The sequence below is a fragment of the Myotis yumanensis genome, unplaced genomic scaffold, assembly GCF_028538775.1.
Source record: "Myotis yumanensis isolate MYYU_CA2020_CCGP unplaced genomic scaffold, mMyoYum1.0.hap1 SCAF_5, whole genome shotgun sequence".
Classification (NCBI taxonomy): Eukaryota; Metazoa; Chordata; class Mammalia; order Chiroptera; family Vespertilionidae; genus Myotis; species Myotis yumanensis.
Genome location: NW_027223756.1, coordinates 3125303 through 3138356, shown reverse-complemented (window position 1 = coordinate 3138356; position 13054 = coordinate 3125303). Strand labels below are relative to the sequence as shown.

At 45.7% G+C, this 13054-nt stretch overlaps 1 protein-coding gene across 1 annotated transcript in view; it reads right to left on the bottom strand.

Moving 5' to 3' along the window:
• The window catches only part of RSPH10B (radial spoke head 10 homolog B), a 35996-nt gene that overhangs the window by 4996 nt on the left and 17946 nt on the right, over window positions 1–13054 (bottom strand). Inside the window, exons 13-19 of the mRNA XM_070414343.1 lie at window positions 12162–12241; window positions 11915–12063; window positions 8420–8527; window positions 6824–6967; window positions 5115–5231; window positions 3818–3911; window positions 215–410 (exon numbers count right to left, since the gene is read on the bottom strand). Coding sequence (XP_070270444.1) covers window positions 215–410; window positions 3818–3911; window positions 5115–5231; window positions 6824–6967; window positions 8420–8527; window positions 11915–12063; window positions 12162–12241 — 888 coding nt within the window. The remainder of the gene's footprint in view (window positions 1–214; window positions 411–3817; window positions 3912–5114; window positions 5232–6823; window positions 6968–8419; window positions 8528–11914; window positions 12064–12161; window positions 12242–13054) is intronic.

Genomic DNA, 13054 nt, shown 5'->3' with positions numbered 1-13054 from the left:
GCCCCTCGACACAGACGTCACCACCACCTTAGAGAACAGGGAGCTCCCAGGCAGGGTTCTTCCGGGGAGCCCCATGAGGACAGGCGCCACCACCCTGCCCCCTTCCCTCTCGCCCCCCCGCCCCCTCCCTCCCCAGGAAGTCGTGTGCTTTCAGCAAAAGCACTGGTCCCCGCTCCCGGCAGCTCCAGGAAGGGGCCAAGAGGGTTCTAGTTACCTTGCTTCCAGCTCGTCGTTTTCTGTCTTCCTCCGCTTGGCCATGGCTGTGTAATGTAACTTATTTTCCTCTATTTTCTCCTTGAGAGTTTCTTCATGTCTGTATGCTTGGAAGAACGTGTTCACAAAAAAGGTACACATACAGTTGATCCACCTGTTGATGCTTTCGCATTGTTCGTCCTTGCCTTTTTTTCTCTCTGGAAGAAAGTTTCACTTCAGTGAGCATCCACCCAGTGGTGCAGCGACCTTGGAGCCCGTGTCCATATTCTGCCCCTCTAGAAGGGGGTGCGGTGCTCCTCCGGCCTCGGGGGGTGAAAGGAGCTGCAGGACGCTGCACGGACCACCCGGGGGGCGAGGCAGGTGCCACTGGGCCACAGCTGTGACCATCAGGATTTATTCCAGTCTCCTGGCACCTGTACTGTTTTTCTAAATAGCTTAAGTGTTTTTTGTTGGTTTTTTTAAATTAAAATTTTAGAAAATGTATTAACATTGTCCATGTTTCAGGAAAAGGAAATCTGCTTGGCATTTGTGTACATTGTCTTAAAGACAGTTTTCAATAAGAAAATAAAAGGATTTTAAACTCTGAATTGGATAAGAAGTAATATTCTTTTTTAGAGAGAGGAAGGGAGAAGGACAGAGAGGTAGAAATACCGATGAGAGAAAAACATCATTGACCAGCTGCCTCCTGCACGCCCCCTACTGGGGATGGAGCCCACAACCTGGCATGTGCCCTGATTGGGAATGAACTGGTGACTTCTTGGTTCATGGGGTCAATGCTTAACCACTGAGCAACACTGACTGGGCATAAGTAATATTCTTTTATTTTTAATATATATTTTATTGATTTTTTACAGAGAGGAAGGGAGAGGGATAGAGAATTAGAAACATCGATCAGTTGCCTCCTGCACACTCCCTACTGGGGATGTGCCTGCAACCAAGGTACATGCCCTTGAACGGAATCGAACCTGGGACCCTTCAGTCCGTAGGCTGATGCTCTAGCCACTGAGCCAAACTGGTTAGGGCATAATATTCTTTTTTTTATAAAATATACTTTTATTGATTTCAGAGAAGAAGGAAGTGGGAGAGATAGAATTATCAATGATGATAAGAAAAGAAAACCACCAATAAAAAGGAAATATCAATGATGAGAGAGAATCATTGATCAGCTGCTGCTGCAATGCCCCACACTGGGGATCAAGCCCACAACCCTGGCATGTGCCCTGACTGGGAATTGAACCATGGCCTCCTGGTTCATAGGTTGATGCTCAACCACTGAGCCACACTGGCCAGGTGCAATTGTCTTTATCTGTCTGACTTATTCACAGTTTTTCGGCCATGATTATTCAGGTTTCCTATATTTTCTTAAGTTGACTTTTGTTATTAATTTTCTCTTCCTAGTTAGGATGTGTGCATTTACCACTTTTATTCTGACTGTACTAAGTTGAAGATGTCTATTTTCTTTTTAGTTAAAGAACCAGCTTTTAGAATGGTCAGTTTTAATATTTTTCGTTCTCCTATGCCTCATTTGTGAGTGTCTTTTGTCGCCATGCTCCTCCTGCTCTCCTTGCACTTGGAAATTCCTCCCTTTATCTTCTGGGATGAATGTTTAGTTATCAGAGTTTCTTATTTAACAATGAAGACCCTTAATACTATAAATTTATTTTATAGTTTTGACCATGTCTTGTATGTAATGTTTAAGTTATTTCAATTTTCTAAGTACAGTGGGCCTTGACTTACCAGTTTAATTCGTTCCGAGACCGAGCTCATTAAGGAGCTCGTTAAGGAACTCGTTAACTCAAATTACTCTATCAACTCAATGCAAAAAATCGGCGGAGAGACAGCTGGTATCTCAAAAAACTCGTTAGTCGGGACACTCGTAAGTCAAGGCCCCACTGTATTCTCAAAGAATTCTTTAGCAGAATAGAGGACTTAAGCTGCTTGTTGTTTGCTCTGCATTTAATTTCCAAGTGCTTGGATGATGCTGACTTTTCAGATCAGCATACCTGGCTCTTTGGAAAGAGGACCTGGAGGCATTGGGTGCCCCCAGTGGAAGGGGAGGGATGCAGCTGGAAGCCCGAGCGGACAGGCTGAGGAAGCAACGGGGAGGGGAGGAAGTGGACTCAGCAGCTAGATGTTACTAGACGGGAGGATATTAAGAGGAATGTGAGGGATTGAATAAGGGTTTAGTTGTTGTTTTCAACTTGAGCATCTTTCAAAACCAAAGCGAAGGAGACAGCCTCAGTATTATTGTTGGTTAAGTCTCCTATGGGCTGCAATCCTGGCAGCCGCCTGGCATTCAGGTGTTCCTGTACCTAGTCATAGAGAAGCTTCCAGAAGACTAAAAAGCTGCACAACAAAGGAAAGCATATAAAATGGACAGGCAGTCCACAGAATGGGAGGAAACATTTGCCAATCATATCTGAGGAGGGTTAATATCCAAAATATATAAACTCATAAAAACCAATAACCACAAAAAAACACAATGTAACTGAGGATCCAAGTAGACATTGCTCCTAAGAGGACATATTGATGGCCAACGTGAAAAGCTGCTCCACGTCACTGATCACCGGGGAAATGCCCAACAGACTCGCACCTGTTCGAATGGCCACCATCACAAAGACCAGGGAGAGCATGCTGGGAAACGTGTCAGTAGTGGGAGCAAAGTCCCTTCCGATCATTCCAGGAGCTTCCTGGCTGGTGTGTGGAAAACAGTATGGTAATTCCTTAAAATGTCAAAAATAGAACGACTACCTTATGACCCAGCAATTTCACTTCTGGGAAGATATCCAAAGAAAATAGAAACAATGTCGAATAGATAGCTGCTTCCCATTATTGTCATGGAAACAGCCCACGTGTTCATGGTCAGATGACTGGGTAAGAAGTTGTGGAACATACAGCATAATTCTATTCAGCCAAACACAAGGAGGAAATCGTGCCATTTGCAGCAACATGGATGGACCTCCAGGGCTTATGCTAAGTGAAGTCAGTCAGACAAAAACACTGTAGGATCTCAGTTACATGTAGGACCGTCACAACATAAAAACTCAGGAACAAGCAGATTTGCGGTTACCGGAGGGGGTGGGAGAACTGGCAGAAGGTCCTTAAGAAGCACAAACTTCCACTTACTGATAAGATAAATAAGCAGCAGGGATGTAACGTACAACATGACGGCGCTAGTTCGGCGCTGTTTGTTGTATATGAAAGTTAAGAGTGTAAGTCCCAGTGGTTCTCATCATAAGAAAAATGGTTTGATATCTATGAGATAGATATTAATTAAATGTATTGAGGCAACCATTTCATGATATATGTAAGTCAAATCATTATGTTGTATACCTTAAACTTATACAGTACTACAGGTCAATTATGTCTCCATGAAGCTGAAAAAATATACCAAAAACAAACCCAAAACTCATATGATCATGCCCAGCAAGGTACTCTGTGAAGCTGGAGACAGAATTGGAAGCAGCAGTACCAGCCTAATTATATACATAATTTTTTAATTAAAAAAATGTTTTAAGGTGGTTGTACATTTTTTCATAAATTTTAAAAATCATGTAAAAGCAACAGTTTGCCAAAATTAAAGATATATAATTAAGATACTCACCACAAGGAGGTAATGAAAAGGTTAGCCCTTTTCCTGGAGATTTAATAGTCATTTTGGAAATTCTGTCATCACTTAGTGACTTCCTGAACTTGGGCTTTTATGTAAAAAAAAAAAAAAAAAAATTATAAAGAATATTATTTCTGCATCATCATGTACTAAAACTAATTTTCTACATTACAAATAATTAGAAATTGTTAATGAGGCATTCTCTTTAAGCTAAGTAGCAGTTATTGTATCTACTGCAAGGCTCCCCGCCAAGAAACCAAGGAGTTGAGGAAATATTATGCACAGTTAATACTACTTACATTCATATGTTAATGGCTTTAATTCCCACACATGTGCTATTCACACCCACATTTCTGTCTCGAGCTAGATCTCGCCCTCGAACTCCACACTTGTATATCCAGCCGTGCTACTTGCTCACCACTTGGATGGCATGTGTCCTAATATGTCCAAATCCAGCCCCTTAATTTCGCCCCGATCTCATCCCCCAGCCCTGTCTCCTCCACCTTCGTGGTCAATGGTAACTATTCTTCCAGTCGTTCGGGCCCCAAATCTTGGGATCACCTTTGCCTTCTCTCTCCCTCTCACAGGCCACAGCCTTCCAAGCCCCTTCCGATCATTCCAGAAGCTTCCTGACTGGTTTGTCAACGAAGCCATAGTGAGCCTGCCGACCCCTCTGCTCTCCACTCCCTGTAGCTGTTCCGCCCACAACCCGGGCGTGCTCCCACCTCAGGCATCTGCACAGAACAGTCTTCCCCCAGGGGATCACACGGTTGTACTTCACTGCCTTCAGGTATGCTCAGCTGTTACTTCATCTGAAGGCCTTCCTACCTGCCCCGCATCACTCCAATCTGCAGCCTGCCTGGCTCTCGCTTCTGGTCAGTGAGTGTAAACACAGCGCTATGGTTACAGGGGCAAATTTGGAGCCAGACTGCCGGCATACAACCCCAGCTCCACGACTGACTAGATCCGAGACGGCCCGCTACGCACCCTTCCTGGGCCTCAGCTCCTGCCTAGAGATAGCAATAGCACCTAACGGTTGCTTGGGGTGCTGCGCGAGCTAGTGCCCGGGAAGCACATGGCACCTGGTAAGCACCTGTGGGTGTCAGCTGCTCCTGTGTTCACCTGGCATCATCCCCCCCACCCCTCACTAGAAGGTATGGTCCCTGGGAGGACGGGCCTCGAGTTCACTGCCAGATCCCAGTGCGGACGAGCACTCAGCACACTAGGTACGCAACAGTGCTTGAAGCTGCACCTCATCACGGGTTTTACGGGTTGGGTTGTAAACACAAACCTCTGTTATCTGGATTTTGCTGAAATCGAGCAAGAGCGCTAACTTGGTTGAAGACAACATGGTGTTGACCAAGTGCACATCAGACTCCTGGATCGGTGCTGCGCTCGGGCTCCTGTTCTGATGGTCAGAGTAAGGACAACCATGAGAACTTCTGGCTTCCATGGAGACGGACATACACACACATACACGTAAAGGGCACTAGTTGATGAATGTCAACATGTCTACACGTGTGAAACCACCTCAGTCAGAACAGTGAACATATCCATCACCCCCAAAAGTTTCCTATGCCCCTTGGGGACCCCTCTTTCCCCATCCTCAGCAAACACTGATATGCTTTCTGTCACTACAGATTACTTTACACTTTCTAGAATTTTCTACACAATAGTATCTATCCAGCATTTTTGTCTGGCTTCTTCCACCCAGCATACTTATTTTGATTCATGCACGTTGCATGTATCGTGTGATTTCATTGCTGGCTCATGCACTCCATGGTATGAATGTAGTATGATTTGTTTATCTTGATGGGCAATGGAAATGCCACACTGACAGCCAGAGTGAAGCTGATCGGATGGTGTCTGAGGATGATCCCTAGACCAGAATGTTCAGACTCAGTTCCTGGCATCCACAACGATGCCATCCATACCAGCACGGATGAATTTTTAAAAATATATTCTTATTGATTTCAGAGAGAGGAAGGGAGAGGGAGAGAAACATCCATGATGAGAGAGAATCATTGATCGGCTGCCTACTACATACCCGACACTGGGGATCAAGCCCACAACCCGGGCATGTACCCTGCCCAGGAATCGAACCATGATTCTCCTGGTTCATAGGTCAACACTCAACCACAGAGCCACGCCGGCCAGGCAAGCATAGATGAATGTAAGGTAGACATTCATTTCCCCAAAGCAGAGCCCCAGACCCAGATTGTAGCCAGTGACCAGACTCCCAGGTGACTTGGAGAAGCCGTCAGTCACCCCTTCAACCTGGAAGAAGCAAGCCTGGCCACAGGGGTGAACTGTGAAGTGCTGAAGTTAAACTGCTTGCACACGAGGAGCCCAAGGCACAGCCCTTCAACAACGGGAGAAGGCTCCTCGATGACCGGCTCTGAAGGGTTTTGCAGCTGTGGGGCTCCCCTGGCCCCCAAAACTCTCCCTTGTGGCTCCAAATAAATGGCTTAGAAATCCTTCAAGCCCACTAACCCGAAACGCCCATCCACAACTGGTTTGTCTCAATTTGCCTCAGCACTGGGTCCTTCAGCGAATTACTGCCACGGCCCTGCTCCACTGAGGCCTGGCAGGGAGGCCTGCCTGGGTCCAACCCGGTGAGCAGGCCCCATCCTCAGGGCCCCATCCAGCACTTCGAGCACACTCAGGAGCTGTCCCTGAGCGCCTGGGCTCTGGGACAGATCCCCCCCCACCCTCACCCCGCCAACACTAGGCGACTTAACAAGCATCTCAGGGGTTCTAAGACTTGTGGCCGCCAAGTGTGTTTGCGGGCACTCTGACCTTCGTTACGGTAGCGCCTATTGGGGGCTAGGAGACGGCTTCCTGGGGTGCGACCAGGAACCCATTTCTCTAACTTAAAAAAGAAAGACAACATGTGAAAAGAAGTCTTCAGTCATTTCCAGAAGGGTTACAAAAGCCCAGGATAGTTTTGAGGGTGGTGACCCATTCCAGAATGAAACCACCCCTTGCTCCAAATTCTACCTTATCTGTTGGCAGATACGAGATCCCAGCTCTGTTTCCAGTGAAGTCATCGCATAGGACACTGACATGGGATTTGGTCATTTGGTCAGTAACAGAGATGGATGCGAAGCTCAAGAGAGCCTCAAAGAATTCCAGGAACACGAGCTGAAATAGAAGAAATCAGTCTCATTCATGCTGACACACCTGGAGGTGGGTCAGCGCTCACCTCGGCGTTTGTTTCTCTGATCCAGAGACCACCACTCCCTCCTCAGGGCTGAAGGATCCTGGGTGTACACGAGGTTGCAATCAAACCTACAGCATTTAAGAGGCCTATTATATGTTCTATTATTCCATCTGCAAGCCGCTTCTCTACTTTGATGAAAACATTTTATAACAGCTAATGGAGGACTGTCATTTTCAAAAGTGTTTCCTTTTTTCTTAAGTAGAAAAGTGGCACCCAGAAACCAAGTGTCGAGTGTGTTACCCACTTGGCAGCCGTCCTGTCCCCCTCCCCGCACCCACGTGGCTCCGACACAGGCCTGCAGAGTGCGTGCACCTGGGGCTGGCTGGCTCAAACTTTGTCCAGCTGTTGGTCCTGAGCCCAGGGCCCTTTGAGTCTGAGCGGGAACAGGCCGGCCTCTACCTGCTTCCAGGAGCAAGAATCTTGCTTCCAGGGAAGACCCAAAACTTGGTTCTTCCAGTCGCTCAGCATGCCCGCAGCACCAGGGTCCCTGGTCTGACAGTTTGCTGAGACCTGCCCAAAGATGGATCTAGCTGGAAAAATGAGGCATTTGCCTGCTGCAAGAATCGCTAACAATTAAAGACACATACCTAACTCAAAGGAGGAGGGGACCAATCAGCATCTTTGAGTGTATGACATGTATACCACAGAACATACACATGAATTCAATTGCTAAATAAGTTATCCATGAAACAGCATGTAGTTTTATATTCTTTTGACTTTGGTCATTGTTTCCTTGTAGAGAGTGCCTGGGAAGGCACACGCGCATTTCTTTAATTATTGCCAGCTGAATCCAGTGGTGTTGGCAAAGCCACGTCCTGGAAACACGCTTTGCCAAAAGGCAGGAGTGTTGTCAGCTTGACCTTCAGCCCAGGTGCCAGGGGGTGGGTTTTGTTATTTAAATCCAGCCAAGCACCAGGAATACCCAAGAATGCACATAATCTCCTTTGTCTTGACTTTTAGTAAAACTTCCTGTTTTTTTCTGTATAAAATAAACACGCTGTATTGGCTCTGGGTCCCTGTCCCTGTCTCTCCATCAGAAGACAGCTGTCCCACCCGGCCCCAGCTTTTTCCTTCCATGTCTGTGTCTGTCTCTTTCTTTCATTTTCTCAATCCCCAGCCGCCCCTACTCAGGAACCGGACCACTCTCTAGCCGCACTGGACGCGTAGAAGAGAGAAATATTTACATTTCCTGACATCTGAAGTATTCGTTTTAATCTTAATCTCTAGTTTTTTAACACACACACACAAACGCACACACACTCTTATAGTTTTGCATGGGTTAGAATTTTTTCAATCAAATCTTGGTTCTAGTATCCAAGGCAAAACAAACAGCCTGAATGGGATCTATGCCACTGAGCCACCTCACTACAGACCTCAAGTTCCAAGTTGCTGTCAATTCCATCATACACGAAAGGATTGTCTTCCGCTATGACCTCCACAAATTTGGTTGATGTTAATTCCTTATTTATCATTTTAAAGTCCTATAAAAGAAACAAACAATCAAACATAAGGAACTATAATTACAAACATCTCTATGTGTTTTACGTCAATTTATATCAGTACAACACTGTAAGAAAATATACCAGAAATGGGTATCGAAAACTGATAGTTTTGTGAAGCATTCTGGATTCACATTGGTAGTTACCTCTTCTCCTAACCTAATCCTTCAAAAGTAACAGCGAAGCCCTAACCGGTTTGGCTCAGTGGATAGAGCATCAGCCTGCAGACTCAAGGGTCCCAGGTTCAATTCTGGTCAAGGGCATGTACCTTGGTTGCACACTACCCAGTGGGGGGTGTGCAGGAGGCAGCTAATCGATGTTTCTCTCTCACCGATGTTTCTAACTCTCTATCCCTCTCCTTTCCTCTCTGTAAAAAATCAATAAAATTTATATATAAAAGTAACAGTGAAGATTTTAAAGGGACATAAACACAGGACAGAGAATGGGAAAGTGGGTGATCCAGATGTGAGACAGCAACCCACTCTGCAGGTGGGGAAGTGTGGACGGGGGACTCAGCAGAGCAGAGGAACAGGAGCTCAGGGAGGCTGGAGGCAAGGCAGGTCCCCTGTGGGGGAGAGGCACCTCTGAGGGTCACACAGCAGGTAGGGCTGACACAGGAAGATCCCTGGGAGTTGAGGCGAAGACCTTTCCACCTCTAAGCTGAAGAGAGGCTTGTTCTCAGATACTGAACCAGAGAGCACGTGGCCTGGAAAACACGTGGTCCCCTAAAGTCACAGAGCTGCTGAAACAGGACTCGGGAGTGCATCCTGGGAGGCTCCTCCCTCCACATCGACCCTCCCCCTCCACTCTAGGAACGGTGAAAACCAGGTTTATGAACCCCAGGAGGTAGGAGAAATCCTCTCTTGAAAAATTGTACATCAACAGATCAATACCGAGCCCTAGCTGGTTGGGCTCAGTGGATGCAGCAGTTCTCAACCTGTGGGTCTCGAACAATGAAAATGCATCCTGCGTATCAGATATTTATATTACGATTCATAACAGTAGCAAAATTACAGTTATGAAGTAGCAACAAAAATAATTTTATGGTTGGGGGTCATCACAACATGAGGAACTGTATTAAAGGGTCGCGGCATTGGGAAGGTTGAGAACCACTGGATAGAGTGTCGGCCTATGGACTGAAGGGTCCCGGATTCCATACAGTCAAGGGTACATGCCAGGGTTGCAGGTTCGATCCCCAGTAGGGGGTGTGCAGGAGGCAGCTGATCAATGAGTCTCTCATCATTGATGTTTCTATCTCTCCCTCCCTCTACCTCTCTGAAATCAATAAAAAAAAAAAAAAATTAAAAAAATAAGAGATCAATATCTACAGATAATAGTGTTAACAATAAATAAAATAAAAAACTTCATTTTCCCATTATCATTATACCCCCCAAAACACAGGGTATACACCGAATAGCCTCCCTTCAGGGAGAACATGGTGAGCAAAAACATGGGAAAATACAATAAACTTTCCTTTTCCTCTTGAGTTTTATAAATGATGTCTTGTCTGACAGTTGAAGCAAAAATTATAACACTGTCTGATGTGGTTCTAAACTAAAGAGGAAGTATCAATTATAAGTGGTGGGGGTGAAGAGACATAAAGGGAAGCAGGGTTTCTGTACTTCACTATATTAGTAAAATGATGACACCAAAATGAAATTCTAAAACCTTCCAAGTGACCCACAGGAAGGCAAGGTAAAAGAAAGCAGAGAAATGAAAAACAGAACAAACAAAATAACTGAAAAATGAAACGGCAGACGTACACCTAACATATCAGTAACTACATTAAATGTAAATGGTCTATCACCAATGAAGAGACAGATATTGGCAGATATTGCTGGTGTGGGTGTAAAATGGTCTGACCACTCCAGAAAATATTTTGGTGGTTTAAAATATTTTTTAAATATTTATTACAAAACCCATCAACTATAATCTTGCACATTTACCCCAGAGAAACGAAAACTGTCCACAGTACACAACTGTCCATACTGTCTTTATTCATTACAGCCGCAAACTATAAACAACCCAAATGTCCATAGGTGAACGCATAAACAAATCTTCCTGGTGTGTCCGTCAAATGGAATGCTATCAGCAATAAAAAAGAACTGTTGCCTGGCTGGTGTGGCTCAGTGGTTGAGTGTCAACCTAGGAACCAGGAGTTTATAGTTCGATTCCCAGTCAGGGCACTAGCCCAGGTTGTGGGCTCAATCCCCATTTGGGGGCATGCAGGAGGCAGCCGATCAATGATTCTCATCATTGATGGTTCTATTTCTCAATTCCCCTCTGAAATCAATAAAAATATATTTTTTTTTTAAAAAGAAAGAAAGGCTCTAGCCAATTTGGCTCAGTGAATAGAGCATTGGCCTTCGGACCAAAGAGTCCCGGGTTCGATTCCCGTCAAGGGCACATACGTTGGTTGCAGGCTCCTCCCCGGCCCGGGCCCTGGTCGGGGTGCAGGCAGGAGGCAACCAATCGATATGTTTCTCTAACATTGATGTTTCTGCCTTTCTCTCTCTCTTCCACTCTCTGTAATAATCAATGGAAAAATATCCTCAGGTGAGGATTTTAAAAAATAATAATTAAAAAAAATCACATACTTTATAAAAAAACGATTTTCCTATAGACACTAGCCAGCCGTGGGCAAACTACGGCCCGCGGGCCGGATCCGGCCTGTTTGAAATGAATAAAACTAAAAAAAAAAAAAAAAAGATCGTACCCTTTTATGTAATGATGTTTACTTTGAATTTATATTAGTTCACACAAACACTCCATCCATGCTTTTGTTCCGGCCCTCCGGTCCAGTTTAAGAACCCATTGTGGCCCACGAGTCAAAAAGTTTGCCCACCCCTGCACCAGACTGTCAGTTTTTCATATACACACAGCACTTAAATGTCTTAAAGCACTCTATCCCCTATTAGTATCCAATTCTTTCAGTTTTAGCATGTATCTTTCCACAAGCATAAATCAAAAGTATCAGGAAACAAAAGCTACCAATATTTAGTATGGAAATGCCGTGTAAATTAGATGCTCTCACTGCTTTCCAAACTGATAACTTTTGTAAATTACTTTTTGATGAATGGTAATTGTTTTAAAGTGGCATTCATCCCCCTCTTCCTTTAACCGCAAGGTCAGCATCGGTAACGGTTTCGGGGTCCCCACTGCACCGTCCCCTGGTCCCCTGCGTGGGAGCACAGCGGCGGGCGCTCCGTTTCCACCCAGTCCCTGCCACAGCCCCGTGGAATTACTCCTTTCTGCCCAAAGAGTCCCGGGAGACGTTCCTTGGCTATGAAAACCCATCCCAGATCTTCACCTCACCGTTCGCGCACCCTGGCTGGCATACGCTTCCTTTCATTGAAAGCATTTGCTTACTTTGAGCATCCAGAGGAAGTGCCTCATCTTCATGGTGGGCTCGTGGGGCGGCGCTGTGCTCGGCCTGCAGTACGCCATGTAAATCTCCCAGCACATGTCGATGTAATTCATCGAGTAGAGGGACCGCAGTTGCCCACTGAATAAACTGCCTAGAAACAGCACAGAAAGGTAAACACGCAGAGCATGGTTCCAACATCACACTTGGAAGAAATAGTGCTAAATAGACGCCTGTCGGTTCTGTGTTTACCTTTTACACAGCAGGCGTTGGGATGAATGTTCTCTGTCATCAGCTTTGTGAAACACAGAAAGAGCGAGGGGCTTCTGTGTCTGTGATTAGAAAGATATGATCACTCCCCCCTCCAGGAAGTGGGTCCCCCCCCATGGGCTCGGGAACTGGCTTCTAACAAGCAGAGTATAGAACGGGAAAAATAGTGAGTGTCCGGGAGGTAGTGCAGCTGTCACCGCTGTAACCAGGTGGTCAAGGTGAACATCACCGGTAATGAGACAGTGATGTCAGATTCCCTGACAGGATGTGACGGGAAGCAGTTCACCTCCCTGATATTCTTCCGCAAAACCCCTAGGCTGTGGAAGGAGGGGAGAGCTCTGCAGACCAAAATCGAGGGATATTTTATATTAACTGACCGATATTCTTCAAAAGTGTCAGGTCGGCCGAAACTGGTTTGGCTCAGTGGATAGAGCGTCGGCCTGTGGACTGAAGGGTCCTGGGTTTGATTGCGGTCAAGGGCATGTACCTGGGTTGTGGGCGCGTCCCCGGTGGGGGATGTGCAGGAGGCAGCTGATCGATGTTTCTCTCACCGATGTTTCTAGCTCTCTATCTCTCTCCCTTCCTCTCTGTAAAAAATCAATAAAATATATTTTTTTAAAAAGTGTCAGGTTGTTGAAGACAAAATCTGAGAAACTATCACAGATTGTAGGGTACTAAGCTATGTCAACTTTCCACAATGTGGGATCCTGGATTGAATCCCGGAACAGAAACGGGACAAGGGTGGGAAAATTCAGGGAAATTCCAATAGAGTCTGTAATTTACTTAATGGCACTGCAGCCATGGTAGTTCCTTAATTTCCATACGTGCGCCTTGGTTCTGCAAGATGCTATCCGGGGAAGCAGTGAGGGGTCTGC